At 39.0% G+C, this 17305-nt stretch overlaps 1 protein-coding gene across 1 annotated transcript in view; it reads right to left on the bottom strand.

Moving 5' to 3' along the window:
- ULK4 (unc-51 like kinase 4) overlaps positions 1-17305 on the bottom strand; it is a 607678-nt gene that overhangs the window by 440863 nt on the left and 149510 nt on the right. Inside the window, exon 22 of the mRNA XM_044912620.1 lies at positions 10198-10325. Within this exon, the coding sequence (XP_044768555.1) occupies positions 10198-10325 (128 nt within the window). The remainder of the gene's footprint in view (positions 1-10197; positions 10326-17305) is intronic.

Below are 17305 nucleotides of genomic sequence, written 5' to 3'. Positions count from 1 at the left end.
ATGAGGCCAGTATTATACTCAAACTAGAAAAAGAGAGAGAGAGAAAGGAAAGAAGGAATGGGAGGGAGGAAAGGATGCCCCCGGGAAGAGGGCAGATTTATTTTCCAATCAGGATAATGAAGATAATGTTTCCTTCTGTGGGTAAAAGTTGGGCAGGTTTGCCAGCACCCCTCATAAAATGAGGGTTTCCTAATCATGGAGCTCAGCAATGACACAAACCACCTCCCCGTGTGCACAGCATCCACCTGGGCCTGCTTGCACATTGTTCCCTCCACTGTGGGACTTGGGAGTCAAGGGGAACCAATTCAAACATAACCCTCATGCTGTCCACTGTGCCCTGGGGTGATAAAGTCCTGTCTCTGACCCGGGAGTCTGTGTCTTCCACCTGCATCTACTAAAACCAGCAGATTTGCCTGTTAACTTTCAAGTAGGATGAAACCTTTCAGTCCTAAAAACTACTTATTGCTAAGTAGTTATTGCAAAGTAAGGATCCCTTGTATAAATAAGCCAGTTTATCCATGTACATTTGGACATTTCTGCTCTTTGAAAGACACTCTTAAGAGATTAAACAGACAAGCCACTGACTGAGAGACAATATTTGCAAGTCACACATCTGATAAGTAACTTCTATCACAAGTATATATTTTAAAACCCTCAAAACTCACTAAGAAAACAACCCTTTTTAATAAGGAGAAGATATGCATAGATGGTTCAACAAGGAAGATACAGAAATGACAAATAGGTACATGAAAAGATGCTCTAAATCATAAGTCATTAGGGAAATGCAAATTTAAACCACAGTGAGACAGAATGACACACCTGGTTGAACAGGTAACATTAAAAAAAGACTAGTCATAGGGAGTTCGCAAGGAGGTGGAAAAACTGGAATTCCCATACACTGTGGGGGAAAATGTAAAATGGTACAACTACTTTGAAAAATAGCTGATCTGTTTCTTAAAAACATAAGACCTACCATAAGACCCAGCAATTTCACTTCTAGAAAGTTACCCAAAAGAAATCTTAAAGTGTATATCAAAAGATTTATCCAAATGTTCATTTTTTTAAGTTAATTAAGAGTTGAAGACTTGCAAATGGAGATTTCCTAATTCTATCATCTCTCCTATATTGCTCAGCTATGAGATTTCTATAAAGAAGAACTTTGCCAAATCAACTATTTGATTATTCTGAATTAAAGTCTGTTAAATGCTGGGTAAATACTGATTTTGGCCCCTGACTAAACAATTTTCAGGATAATAGTCACCTATCCTAAAAAAGGTTATTTGTTTATTATAATCATGACCTCAAAAATTTTTTACACTGATATTTTAATATATTGCAGTCATTATTCTTTTTAATGCTCAAAATGCCATCTTGGGCCAATAGAAGCTCCTTCATGTTGGATCTTATATTCTTTTGATGTAACCTTAGCAGTTTCTGGGAATTTCTTTGCTTTTTCAGGAATGACATGTCCTGGGCTCTATTTTGCTTATCTCTTGCATGAATGTGTAGCTGTGTCCACCACAGAGGCCATCTGCACAAAAGGCATGGTTCCTTTTAGTGGAAAACAGCATTTAGGAATTAAAATTTGTGCTGGATTTTTAGTAGACAAAACTATAAAATAAAAAAATAAATAAAAATAAACTATAAAATAAGTGACTTCTTTCAAAAGAGACTAAAATAAATAAAACAAAAATAAAAAGACTAAATCATGAATTCATCCTAATAATTTTGATTTCAATTAAGGGTGACAGGATTTTACTTTTTATTTCATAATTGTATGTTTTCTTTTATGCTGAAAATCCTTAGTTCCTATTACAATTGGCATAATTATTAGCTTTCTTTTCCTGTACATATAGGTATATACAATAGTTTCAAGCCAGAAGTACAATTATTAACACCACCACCAAGAACAAAACACAGCTGTAAGTTTCTTTTTTTTTTTTTTAAGATTTTATTTATTTGACAGAGAGAGCACAAGCAGAGGGCGAGAGAGAGAGAAGCAGGCTCCCCGCTGAGCAAGGAGCCTGATGCGGGACTCGATCCCAGGACCCTGGGATCATGACCCGGGTCGAAGGCAGCCACCCAACCGACCGAGCCACCTAGGCGTCCCACAGCTGTAAGTTTCTTAATGGGGTTTTTTAGTCCCTAAAATGTATCCCAATAGAAATATACTGCCAAGTACTGTGATCTAAAAACATGTTTATATCTCTTCTCTGGGTAGTTATACCACAAAGTTGATACCAGGTTATTTTTTCCATTTTTACACTACTTTCTTTTTATCATTTTTATTTTATTTTTAATTATGTACAACCTTTACATGGTTTTTAAATCTAAGTCATAAACCATTTACATTCAGAGAAGTAGAGCTTTCATCCCTGCCCCTACTCCGTATTCTCTTCCTTTCCCTATAAATTGTTATTTTTTGTTAATTTTTCATTTATCCTTCCACTGTCTTTTTGAAAATATTAGTAAATGCATGTATCTTTTCTGTTTCCACCCCCCCCCTTTTTTTTTTCAGATTTTATTTATTTATTTGTCAGAGAGAGAGGGAGAGAGGGACAGAGAGCAAGCACAAGCAGGGGGAGGCAGGCAGAGGGAGAAGCAGGCTCCCCGCTGAGCAAGGAGCCCAATGTGGGACTCACTCCCAGGATTCTGGGATCATGACCTGAGCTGAAGGCAGACACTTAACCAGCTGAGCCATTCAGGCATCCCTCACCCCCTTTCTTATACAAAAGGTAGTATATACCACAAATACTGTTCTGCACCTTGTTTTCAGGATAGTAACATATCTTGGAGACCACGCCATGCTTGTGTATCGAGATCCTCCTGGTCCCTTCTCACAGCTGTCTAGTCCTCCATTATGGGGACTGTGGTTGACAGAATCCTAAAGATGTGCCTCCCCCAAGATTCCCACCCCTCCGGCATCAAACACTAATCTAGGTACTACAGTGAAGAGAATTTGAAGAACCAATTTAATTAAGCTAAAAATATGTAGATTATCTACATGACCCTAACCCAATCAGGTGAAACCTGTAAAAGCAGAGTTTTCTGTGGCTGGCAGCAGAAGAGGGAGGTCAAGGACATTTGAGGGGGTGGAGAGGATTCGAGGAATAAATAGTCCCTCTGCTGGCCTCCAGGAAGAAAGCAAACAGCTCCACTGTGAACTGCCGTTGGAGAGGAAAGTCAGTCTGTAGAAGCTGAGAGCTATCCCCAGCCAAAAGCCACCAAGGAAATGGGAACTTCAGTTCTAGAGCTGCAAGGAAATAAATTCCACCAACAATCAGTGAGCTTAGAAGAGGACCCTGAGCCTCAGATGAAGATTGCAGCATCAGCCAACACCTTCCCTTCAAGCCTGTGAGACACAAGCAGAGGGTCCCGCTACACAGAGCCCTGACTCCCAACCCATGGGAACTGTCGGATTAATAATGTGCATTGTCTTAAACCGCGGAGTTTGTGGTAATTTGTTACAGTGGGAATACAAAACTCACACAAGGTTGCCCACAGTTCTCTAGCCAGTCTCCTGCTGATGCATATTTTTTATAGGCTTTTGCCATAACAAGCAATGCCTAGTGGATGTGTCACTTCACTTCTTTGCTAATAATGGATCTTTGGATGCTCTTGCCTAGAACTGAAATGGCTGGGTGAAAGGGTGAAAACATGCAATTTTTCTAGATATTGTCAAATTCCTCTTCACAGTAACTGCAATATTTTACATCCCCACCAGCAAAGTATGAGAAGGCTGGTTTCAAAGAAGACATACAAATGGCCAACAGACACATGAAAAAATGCTCCACATCACTTGTCATCAGAGAAATACAAATCAAAACCACAATGAGATACCACTTTACACCAGTCAAAATGGCTAAAATTAACAATTCAGGGAACAACGAATGTTGGTGAGGATGTGGAGAAAGGGGAACCCTCTTACACTGTTGGTGGGAATGCAAACTGGTGCAGCCACTCTGGAAAACAGTATGGAGGTTCCTCAAACAGTTAAAAATAGAGCTACCCTATGACCCAGCAATTGCACTACTGGGTATTTGCCCCAAAGATAGAGATAAAATGAAAATAAGGGGCAACTGCACCCCAGTGTTCATAGCAGCAATGTCCACAATACCAAACTGTGGAAGGAGCAGAGATGCCCTTCAACAGATGAATAGATAAAGAAGATGTGGTTCATATATACAATGGAATATTACTCAGCCATCAGAAAGGATGAATACCTACCATTTATGTCGACATGGATGGAATTGGAGGGGATTATGCTAAGTGAAATAAGTCAATCAGAGGAAGACAATTATCATATGGTTTCACTCATATGTGGAACATAAGGAATAGCGCAGAAGACCACAGGGGAAGGGCGGGAAAACTGAATGGGAAGAAATCAGAGAAGGAGACAAACCATTATAGACTTGATTCTGGGAAACAAACTGAGGGTTGCAGAAGGGGAGGTGGGTGGGGGAATGGGGTAACTGGGCGATGGACATTAAGGAGGGCAGGTGATATGATGAGCCCTGGGTGTTATACACAACTAATGAATCATTGAACACTACATCAAAAACTAATGATGTACTATATGTTGGCTAATTGAACTTACAAAAAAAAAAAAGTAACCTAAGCATAAGACAAATGTGACTTACATCTAAAACAATTAATAAAAATATATCCAAAGAAGAAGGTTGATTTCCCCACAGCCTCACCAAGATAATACATTTTCAAACCCTGCCAGGGCACTAAGTGAGAAACACTATCTCTGCTGGTTTCCCTTAGAATGAGGAAGAGCAAAGTGCATTCCTCTTACAATGAGGAAGCTTTCACATTTACTTGTAGGTTTAAAGGTCCTCCTCATTCCTTTCTCCATGAAGTGTCTGTTCAGAACTTTCATCTCTATTTCTGCCACATCCCTTTTATCTGTTGGCGAGTTTTGGCTTCTGCATCCCATGTTAGAGGCTTCCCTTAAATACCTGGTGATTCTTGAGTTCCATTTATATTTTTAAATGATGCACTGAAGTGTTGTTGGGAGGTGTGTGTGCAGGATCAAGGCCTAAGGTTGATGGGCTCCACTCCAAGAATATTCGGCAAAGTGTCACTAGCTGCAGAAGGGGACATCCAAATGGCAGCCCCTGTGGGGCTTTTATCAGGATTTGGTCGGTTTCCCAGAGATGAATCTCCAGATTCTGGCCAAGAGTACATCAGCCAGGCTGCCAACAGTCTGCAAGTGCGGTAGGAAAGGGGGTGGAAGGTCTCACCCTTCAGAGTAAGTAGAGTTGCAGACAATCCTCAGTTTCTCACAAGGCACCTACCTCACCTCCCTCTTATCTATATGTGAAAATACCCAAATTGGCAGCATTTCCAGTTCACACTATCCAGAATGCATTTCAAGTCTCTTGCTGAGACAGAAGAGGCAGAGTCTCCTGGATGTTTGTGTTGGAGGAGGGGGTGGGGATCAACCCTCCCTGCAGATTCCCCATCAATCCTGCCTTGCGTTTCCCCTCCCCCTCACCACCGCCATCAAACCTAGCAGGCACCCCTAATTCCCAACCTTTCCAGAGTTTTGTCATGCAGGCATCAGATCTCCTCCCGGCTTTCCCCTTGCAGACAAAAAGGGACCTCGGCAATCTCCATTCTGCTAAATGAGCAAGCATTCATCTCTCAGCTTTCCAGCTTCCAAAACCGAAAGACGAGGTGACAATGCTCATCAGTTTTAGCCATCTTTCCCTTTGCCTTTGTAGTTTTGTACCGTTCTCATTCCTTTACTTGCAGCTCAGTACAGTATCAGAAGAGAACATGTTTGAGCAGAAGACGACTGCTAACATGTCTTCAGTTAGAAACCCTCCATCGGTTCCTTTCTTCCCCCTGGCATTCAGGGCATGTGAGGTCTCCTGGAAGTTCACTCCATCTTTCCTATTTTCACATGAACTGTCCAGGTCTCTGTCAGGAGCTCGGTGTGGTTCAGGGTATTCTTTCATACCACCTTTCAAAGTCCTAACACCATCCCCAGCAGAGGCCATGCTCTTTTAGTTCCTCTGCTGAATTTCAAAAAACTGGTCTCCACAGAGTTCTCATTACTTGTTTATTAAAATTCTGTCGATTCCATTCGTTCTGTCCCAGTAAGAGCTGCCTGTTCTTCTTTTTCCTCCTCCTTCAAGTACCATGTCTCTCTCAACAGACTATGACAAATGTGCTTACTCATGACTTCATCTACTCAGCACCTGACCAGGACAGGTTGTGGCAAAGAGGCAGGTGGTGAGAGGGGGCTGTTCTCTTCAAGTGCAAGGAAATGAGGTCATCTGCCTGCAGCCTCACTGACCGGGGGCAGATCGGCCCCCATTCAGTCCTGCTCCCAGTCTCCTGGGAACACGCATGCTGGCCCCAACAACCGCACATAGAAAGCACCTGCATTTTGGACCCTGAGGAAGCCCCAAAATCTGCTGTTCACCCAGGTTTAGAGGATAGCGAATCAACTCTGCCACAAAGCACAGGAAGAATGGAGCCTGTCCTCACGTCTCCGGCAAGGCTAAGCCTCATCTTCCAGGCTCCTTCTCTACACGCATCCTGCTCACTGTGGAGCTCCAGAGAGTCGGCAGGGTGGAAGTTGGGGCCAGGGTATGCATTCAGACCACCCTCTTCCCACCACTGCTCAAGTTTCTAAATATTCATTCAGACACACAGAAATCATAGCCATTTCCTGGGAGGAACAAATAGATCACACCCAGGCTCTGATGGTCTGAATGCTTTGATTCTCACCAGTTAAAGGGTTTCTGCAGTTGGGCCTGAGACGGGGATTTGAGACAGGATGAGCAGAGTGGCTCTCAGAAGAAGAGACCCTTACACTGACCAGAAACCTGAATGACCTGAGGAAGCCAGCCATGAAAACCTCTGGGGGAAGAGCAAAATGGGCACAAGGAACAGCACCTGGGAAGGGCCCTGAGGTGAGTCTAGTAGGCTTACTGCGTTCGAAAAGCAGTAAGAAAAACTATGTGGCTGGAATGGAGTGAGAGCCAAGAAGAGTCAGAGACACAGGCTGACAGGTGGGCAGGGACTAGGTGAAGTAGGGCAGAGGATGCCAAGGCTATCATTTCAGCATGACAGGATGTTTTTAGAAGAGTCTGAGCAGGGAAGAAACAAAAGTCAATTCACACTGTGTAAGAGCTTCTCTAGTTGCTACATGAAGACCAGACTATGAGTCTAAGAAATGATGTAAGAACATCTGTTGAGAAACTATATTATTTGCCCTGGTGAAAATGATGGTAGACACACAGAATAGAGGCAGCAAAGTGAGTGGTGAGAGGCCTTTACGAATAGACAAGAACTTCGGCTTCCAGTTCTAATGGACTAAGGGACAGGACGCGTGCACCCATTTGAAACAACTATAAAATATGCAGTCATCAGAACGGTATGGTACTGGCACAAAAACAGACACACAGATCAATGGAACAGCATAGAGAACACAGAAATGGACCGTCAACAATATGGTCAACTAATCTTCAACAAAGCAGGAAAGAATATGCAATGGAAAAAAGAAAATCTCTTCCACAAATGGTGCTGGGAACATTGGACAGCTATATACAGAAGAATGAAATTGGACCACTTTCTTACACCATACACAAAAATAAGCTCAAGATGGATGAAAGACCTAAATGTGAGATAGGAATCCATCAAAATCCTAGAGGAGAACATAGGCAGCAACCTCTTCGACTGTAGCCACAGCAACTTTGTGCTAGACAATATCCAAAGGCAAGGGAAACAAAAGCAAAATGAACTATTGGGACTTCATCAGGATAAAAAGCTTTTGCACAGCAAAGGAAACAGTTGACAAAACTAAAAGACACGTATGGAATGGGAAAAGACATTTGCAAATGCCTTATCAAATAAAGGGCTAGTATCCAAAATCTATAAAGAACTTATCAAACTCAACACCCAAAGAACAAATAATCCAATCAAGAAATGGGGAAAGACATGAACAGACATTTCTCCAAAGAAGACATACAAATGGCTAACAGACACATTAAAAAATGTTCAACATTACTCAGCATCAGGGAAATACAAATCAAAACCACAATGAGATACTACCTCACACTGGTGAGAATGGCTAAAATCAACAAGTCAGGAAATGGCAGATGTTGGCAAGGATGAAGAGAAAGGGGAACCCTCTTATACTGCTGGTGGGAATGCAAGCTGGTGCAGCCACTCTGGAAAACAGTATGGAGGTTCCTCAAAAAGTTGAAAATAGAGCTACCATACCACCCAGCAATTGCACTACTAGGTATTTATCCAAAGGATACAAACATAGTGATTCAAAGGGGCACATGCACCCCAATGTTTATAGCAGCAATGGTCACAATAGCCAAAATATGGAAAGAGCCTAGAGCTCCATTGACAGATGAATAAAGATGTGGTATATATATATATATATATACAATGGAATATTATGCAGCCATCAAAAAGAATGAAATCTTGCCATTTGCGACAACGTGGATGGAACCAGAGGGTATTACGCTAAGCAAAATCAGAGAAAGGCAAATACCATATGATCTCACTCATACATGGAATTTAAGAAACAAAACACATGAACACAGGGGAAAGGAAGGAAAAATAAAATAAGATGAAAACAGAGAGGGAGGCAAACCATCAGAGACTCTTAACTATAGGGAACAAACTGAGGGTTGCTGGAGGGGAGGTGGGTGCGGGGATGGGGTAATTGGGTGATGGGTATTAAGGAGGGCACATGACATAAAGAGGACTGGGTGTTATATGCAACTGATAAAACACTAAATTTTACCCCTGAAACTAATAATACAGTATATGTTCACTAAATGGAATTTAAATAAAAAGTTTTTTAAAAACACAACTACAAGATAGACAAAATATGTAAAACATCAGTTTTCAAGACACTGGATGTAAAACAAAGCTGGACGACGATCCCTGAGACATGAAAAGAAGGGAGGCTCTGTAGGAACTTCTACATACCCTTCACTTAGTTCTGATTAACCTGCAACATAAGGACATGCTAAAAGGCAGATGTCAAGGAAGAATCTAAAAGAATCCTACAAATGCCTTCCAGGCAATGAATATGCTTAATTAAAATCACATACTTATGAACTAATATTGGTATGTGACAGTACCTATCTATAAGAAAAGACATTTCAAAGACAAGATACACAAAATTAAGCTAGCAATGAGCACTAACATAGACATTTACAACTGATTTGATGAGGAAGACACTGACTTTGATCCCTAATTAAGCAAAATGTTATCTCTCCCTCAGAAAAAGAATTCTGTTCTTCTCATTTGTAGACCTGCATTACAAAAAAAAAAAAAAAAATTGTACTCATTAGTATATTTTTACTATGTCAATTTAAAAATCTGTGGATATTTGTTCTCTCTCCTGTTATAGAAGTACATTAATCAATAAAAACTTTGTGGAACTTTGGTTTTTCTCGTTACATAAATACAAATAGCCACAATTTTGCCTCTTAACCCATAAATCCTAAAATATTTACTCTCTATTTACAGAAAAAAGTTTTCCAATCTCTAATCTAGATCAATCTCAGCAATTCTAGGGTCTCCTCAGTATTCTACAGTGAGTAACAAGCTAAATCAAGAAACAGACATTCAATCATATATTCAAGGTTCCTCTGGGTTGTAATTTTGCATGGACCAGACAGTCCATATGCTCATCAGGAAGCATCAGAGCATGAAGGGAATCTGAGGTGTGTCAGAACAGCTTCTCCTTTTAGAGGAAGTGGGTGCAACCCAGGGAGAGAGAGATCTGCCCAGCCTAGGTCCATTCCAGAAACTTGTCCCTGCTCTGCCTCTTCCTCTACACTTCACTAGACTATTCCGCTGGGCTTCCAGCTGCTCATTCCAGAATCTTACAAAAGTGAAAATTATGACCAAACCACGAGTCAAGAATGCCTCCCAAAGATGCAAACCAGAACCAACTTTAACACCCTGACTTGGATTGTCCTCACATCTAGGAACTCTAGCTCTTTCCCACCACCCTGCCTCAGCTCCAGATGTCTTCTCTCAGTCCTCTATATTTCCCAGCTGTGGCTGTATGTGAAAAATTAAACCCATAGAAAAGTCCAGGAAAAAAAAATTTCAGCATTAGGCACACAGAGGTCAAGAAATACTAACAATAAAAGAGGTTCCAAATCGATGTTATTGATGAAACCATATCAGAGAAAATCATACCTTGATTGGCAGCTGAGCAGCAGCATCTCATGGTTATGAATTAAAATATATAAAAGAACGAGGAAGGCTTTTGCTCTAATGGAAGTTGAGGGGCTGTCAAGTAAACGGATAATTGTAGAGACAAAATCCTATGGAAGACAATAAAATATTTTTTGAGAAAACATGCAATGAATAGAGCAGTCAACTATCAGGGTCAGTAGTGTACTATAACTAAACAGCAAAAAATAAAATATCAGCTACTGGTTTTGCATTCTTAATTTGCGCTGGACTCTATACTAAAATTTTAGTATGTATTATCTCATTTAAACCTGAAAACTAGCCATAATAACATGACACTATGATCCCTATTTTTTTTTTAAAGATTTTATTCATCTATTTGAGAGAGAGAGCATGAGTCGGGGAGTGGGGGGGAAGGGGCAGAGGAAGAGAGAGAAGCAGACTCCCTGCTGAGCTGGGAGCCCGATGAGGGGCTCCTTGTGGGGCTTGATCCCAGGACCCCAGGATCATGACCTCAGCCGAAGGCAGATGCTTAACCAACTGAGCCACCCAGGCGCCCCAATGTTTTGTTTTTTTAATTTTATTTTATTATGTTATGTTAATCACCATACATTACATCATTAGTTTTTGATGTAGTGTTCCATGATTCATTGTTTGTGTATAACACCCAGTGCTCCATGCAGAACGTGCCCTCCTTAATACCCATCACCAGGCTAACCCATCCCCCCACCCCCCTCCCCTCTAGAACCCTCAGTTTGTTTCTCAGAGTCCATAGTCTCTCATGGTTCCTCTCCCCCTCCGATTTCCCACCCTTCATTCTTCCCCTCCTGCTATCATCTTCTTTTTTTTTCTTTTTTAACATATAATGTATTATTTGTTTCAGAGGTACAGGTCTGTGATTCATCAGTCTTCCACAATTCACAGTGCTGACCATGGCACATACCCTCCCCAATATCTATCACCCAGCCACCCCATCCCTCCCACCCCCCCACCACTCCAGCAACCCTCAGTTTGTTTCCTGAGATTAAGAATTCCTCATATCAGTGAGATCATATGATACATGTCTTTCTCTGACTGACTTATTTCGCTTAGCATAATACCCTCTAGTTTCATCCACGTCGTTGCAAATGGCAAGATTTTGGTTTTTGGATGACTGCATAATATTCCATTGTACATATATACCACAACTTCTTTATCCATTCATCTGTTGACAGACATCTTGGCTCTTTCCATAGTTTCAGGCGCCCCAATTTATCCCTATTTTACTTATTTTTTTTTAATATTTTATTTATTTATTTGACAGAGAGAGAAACAGCAAGAGAGGAACACAAGCAGGGGGAGTGGAAGAAGGAGAAGCAGGCTTCCCGCTGAGCAGGGAGCCCAATGTGGGGCTCGATCCCAGGACCCTGGGACCATGACCTGAGCCGAAGGCAGACACTTAACGACTGAGCCACCCAGGTGCCCCGTTATCCCTATTTTAAAGAGGAAAATGAATCTTGAAAAGTTAACCAATTCAAAAAGTTGGACTGAAATCAAGGCCAGTGGGACAACAAAGCCTTCCTCTTAACCACTCAACCACCCAACAGGAAGTGTGGCAATAAATAACTAGAAAAACTGGAATCACAACTGCATGTACACGTGAACATCAGTACAAACCTGCGTCTAGAGAAAACACATCTCTAGTCTACATATCTAAGGTCCTACAGATATACAAATACCCAAAAAAAGAACCTATATTCCTATAACATTCTGTAACTAAAGGCATAATACAACAGAGAGGAATACATACTGACTAATATTTGTATTATTTTCCCTTCTGACAGATTGTACATCGTTTCAGGTACCTATTGATATGCAAAAAGGAAATGCAGACACATACATATAGGCACACAGAGTTAATGAATGTAAGCAGGCAGGAATACAGAATTGTATTGTTAGCAAGATGGCTACACAGAGCAAAAGTGGAACTTCCCAACAGTCCTGAAGAGAAGCAAACACCTAACAGTGACACTGTTATGTCCAAGGCAAATGTAAGCAGTTCGATTTTTTGGCCATGCCACGGTCCTTTTACACTGGGGGCTATGTTGTCAAGCAGGAAGAATTTACATAGTCAGACATCTGCTTTTATTTAAGGATGGAGATATACCTATGTATCTATACCTATGCATGAGTCTCACCAGGTCCTGAACAAAATAATCAAGCTAATTCATCACCTAGGGTTAAAAAACGAATCAACACTAAGGTATCTTTGAGTAATAGATCTGTTTCCACCTTTCCAGCAGGTAGACAGTAGAAAGCTCAATTCTCCACAGTCAATTCCCATTCTAATTTATACCCTGGGCCCAAGTACCACAATTACAAATCTGTTTCCCACACTAATACCACCTGCCACACATACAAACACATAATTCCAAAACCACTCAAAGATCCACTAGCCTTAGACTGAAAAACTGTTCTGATTACAGGAGACTAAAAAGTCATGATAACTGATGCAATTCAAGATCTGGCAACTTTGTTTTACATAAAAGAACATTACTGGGACAATTGCAAAATCTGAATAAGGTCTGTAGATGAGTTAATAATGTTAAATAAATGTTAACTTCTTTTTAAATCCATGGCTTGTTTTTAGGGAATATTCAATGAAGTAATTAAAAGTAAAGGAGCATCAAAAACCAAAACAAAACAAAAATAAAAACAAACAAAAAAAAAGTAAAGGAGCATCAGGTCTCCAACCTCTTCTCGTATTGGCCACACACATGCTCACACACATGGTAAAAGAAAAAAACTATAAATCAAACATGGTAAAATGCTAACATTTGCTAAATGTGGGTAAAGGGTATATTGCAGTCCTTTGAACTGCACATCCAACACTAAACTCAGAATCTACCCTAAACATGATACTCGCCCTCTGAGGATCATCAATTCAAGACCAAACTTAAAAACTTGGGCATCTTCCTTGACACCTCCTTCCTCCCATGTCCAGTTGATCCCCAATTACTGTGAGAGTGATACCCCCACTAATGTTGCCTTATATTTCAATGCACCATTATATTTTTCCTGAATTACTATAACTTTGCTTTCTTCCATCTATTTCACAAGTGATAGCCACAGTGATCTTCTCCAACAGCAAATATGATCATGTTATTCACCTATAAAATATTCTCAATAGTTGCTGCAATCCTTGAGATGACCCTTATCACAGCATACAAAGCTTTTCATGATCTGGCCTTTTATTATCTTTCCAAAATCACTTATCATTCCACTACTAATCTATATAACCCCCAACATTCACCCTGGGGAAATAAACCAAGAAAATAGAGGACACTGAACAAAGGAAAGAGAGGAAGGGAATCCCACGATGATCCCAGGTGATAGCTATAACCAGGCACAGAGGGCAGCCTAACCATATTGGAGTTGTTTAGAAGACTCCAGGAGAGATCTTTTTAAGGAGAAAAAATTGGACAGAACACCTGATGCATTGAAATGCAATCTAAAAACAGAAAGTTATGTAACAAAATTCTACTGAATGTTGAGCTAACCAAAACTAATACAATGAATGCATGTTTGTGGTAGTGTCATACTTGAAAGTAAACTCCACACAAATCTAAGATTTAAAAAATAAACAAAAAAGAATGAAAATATCTAGAAGAGGCCACAGGACATATCAGATGTATAGATATTTACACACACACACACACACACACAAGCATTTATAGGCATGAAAAAGATCCAAGACAGTTAATGATACAAGAAAAAAAAAAAGTATAAACATACCTTAGGGATAGAGATGCAAAAATCCTCAACAAATATATGCAATTTGAATCCAACAATACATAAAACGTATAAATAGAAAGATTACAATCAACTAGAGTTTATCTCAGAAATCAAGACTGGTTCAATATTTGAGTATCAATCAATGTAATTCAGCAGATTAAATAAGAAAAACCACATGATCATATCAATAGATAATGAAAAAGCATTTGACAAAATTCAACATCCATTCATGATAAAAAACCCACTGAACAAGGAACAGAAGGGAACTTCCTCAATCTGTAAAAGAGTATTAAAGAAAAATTGCAGCTAACATCATACTTAGAGGGGAAACACCTGATGCTTCCCCACGGAGACTGGGAATTAAACAAGCATGTCCATTCCCATTACTCATAATTCAATATTTTACTGAAAGTCATTGCCAGTGTGATAAGGAAAGAAAAATAAATAAAAGTCATTCACACTATAATGGAAGCAATATTCTCAGAGGTTATGATTGTCTATGTAGAAAATCCCAAGGAATCTACAGAAAGGCTTCTACATCTTATGAGTTTAGCAAGATCTGGTGTAGCTCTATACACCAGTAATGAACAATTAGAAAACAAATTTTTTAAAGTATCATTTTTCAATAACTCTAACAAGAACAACAACAGAAATACAGGTATAAACCTAACAAAATTTGTGGAGAATCGCTAAGCTGAAAACTATACAACAATCATGAAAGAAAAAATGTTAAAGACATAAATAAATGAAGTGACATTTCATGTTGATCTATTTAAAAACTCAAGATAGTTAATATGCCAATTTTCTCCCAAACTGACTTACAGATTTAATTCAATTCCAATAAAAAAAAAAAATACCAGCAGGATTTTTTGCAGATATAAACAAGCTAATCGTAAAATTTATATGGAAAGGCAAAGGAACCCATAAGCAAAACAATTTGGGAGGAAAAAGATGAATCACACAATTATTTTAAAACATAAAAAAAACCCTACAGTAATCAAAACAATGTGGTATTGACAAAATGACAGATACACAGACCAAGGAAACAGTTCAGAAAAGGAATCAATTAGTTTAGGACAGGTTGCAAAGGGAACTTAGGATAAAGGACAGTTTTTTCAATAAGTAGTACTTATTATGGATATCCACATACAAAAAAAAAATTTACTTCATTTCATACTGTGCACCATATACAAAAATTGCAATCATACAAAATGAATCATACAACTGAATAAAAAATGTAAAACTATAAAGTTCTTACAAGAAAACAGAACAGAAAATCTTCATGATCTTTGGTTAGGAAGTTTTTAGATATAAAAACTTTTTTGGTGTTCCAAAAGCACAATCCATAAAAGAAATAACTGATGACCTGAATTTCATTAATATTAAAATTATCCTCTGTGGAAGACAAATACAACAAGACAAGCCAGATACTAGCATAAAATATTTGTATCCAGAATATAAAAAGAACTCTCAAAACTCAATATTAAGAAAAAACATTTTTAATGGGCAAAATATTTAAACAGACATTTCACCAAAGAACATATGCAGATATTCACATAAACACAAGAGGATGCTCAATGTCACAATCATTAAAATAATACAAATTGAGATCACAATGAGACACTATGCAATTATTTGAATGACCAACTGAAAAATGACTACTATGTGGAACAACTAGAATTCTATATACATAGCTGGTAGGACTGCAAAATGGTACAGTTACTCTAGAAAACAGCTTGGCAGTTTCATAAAAAATTGTTAAACACACAACTACCGTATATGATGCAGCCACTGTACTTCTATTCTAGTGAAATAAAAATGTATGCTCACAGAAAAACCTACACACAAAAGTTGACGGCAATACTTTTCATAACAGTCAAGAAATGAAAACAACCCATATGTCCTTGAATGAGTACATGGGTATATAAACTGTGGTATATCTACATAATGGAACAGTACTCAGCAATAAAAAGAAATGAACTATCGATACAACATGGATGAATCTCAGCTGCATTAAGTAAAAAAAAAAAAAAGTCTCAAAGATTACATACAATACAGTTCCATTTACATAACATTTTAGAAAAGGTAAAACTTTGGGGCAGAAAAGACATCAGTAATTGCCAGGGAATGGGGTGGGAGGTGGTTTGCCTAAAAAGGGAGCAGCACTATGTCATTCTTTGGGATGCTGCAATTGTTCTGTATCCTTCTTGTGGTGGTAGTGACAGGGTCTACACATGTGTTAATCCTCACAGAACCGTACTCCAAAAAGTAAAAATTTATCACTTCTAACATGTTAGAGTGATAAAGTGATAAATGTTAGAAGTGATAAAAAGTGAGAGAGAGAGAGAGAGAGGCAAACAAGAATAGAAAGCAGGAACTGTGTTTGTGTTCCTAATATACAAAGAGTTACATAATGACTCTTCCTCACATATAAGGCAGAATTTAGGCCAAAAAGAAGTAAACAAGATGAGGAAGACTTTTTAATGCTAAAGGCCACTTAACACTTAACAAGTAATGAATACAGTAGTGAATGCTATGCCTTACATAGCATAGTAACCACTTTTATAAAGTGGAAACTACAGAAGATGCAAGAAGCAACAGACTTTATCATACCACTCTCAGCCCAAGACTGTCAAGAGAACAAAAATAAGTGAGAATATAAGAGACTAAATGACATAAACAACAGATGTTATGGGTATATATCCAACTTTACACTTAGATAACAGAAAATGTACCTTTTTCTTCAACATAAAATGTTCCTTTAAACTGACCATATAAAAGGTCACAAAGAAAACCTTAATGTAATCCATAAAATAAAAAATACTTTTTTTAGATTTTATCTCTCCCCCAACCCACCTCCCCTCTGTCAACCACCAGTTTGTTCTCTGTATTTAAGTCTTTTTTGTTTGTCTCTTTTTTGGTTGTTCATTTGTTCTGTTTCTTAAATTCCACATATGAGTGAAATCAGATGGTATTTGTCTTTCTCTGACTTATTTCACTTATCATTATACCCTCTGAAGTCCATCCATATTGTTGCAAATGGCAAGATCTCATTCCTTTTTATGGCTGAGTAATATTTGTGTGTGTGTGTGTGCGTGTGCGTGGCATCATCTTTATCCATTCGTCTATCAATGGATGCTTCAGTTGCTTCCATATCTTGGCTGTAAATAATGCTGCAATAAGCAAAGATGCATTATCTTTTTGCATTATTGTTTTCATTTTCCTTGGGTAAATATCCAGTTGTGAAATTATGAGATCATATGGTAATTCTATTTTTAATTTTTTGAGGAACCTCTATACTGTTTTCCACAGTGGCTGCTCCAGTTTGCATTCCCAC

This window comes from Neomonachus schauinslandi, chromosome 1, assembly GCF_002201575.2.
Source record: "Neomonachus schauinslandi chromosome 1, ASM220157v2, whole genome shotgun sequence".
Lineage (NCBI taxonomy): Eukaryota > Metazoa > Chordata > Mammalia > Carnivora > Phocidae > Neomonachus > Neomonachus schauinslandi.
Note: the sequence above shows the minus strand (reverse complement) of the source record. Positions and strands in the feature narration are given on the sequence as shown.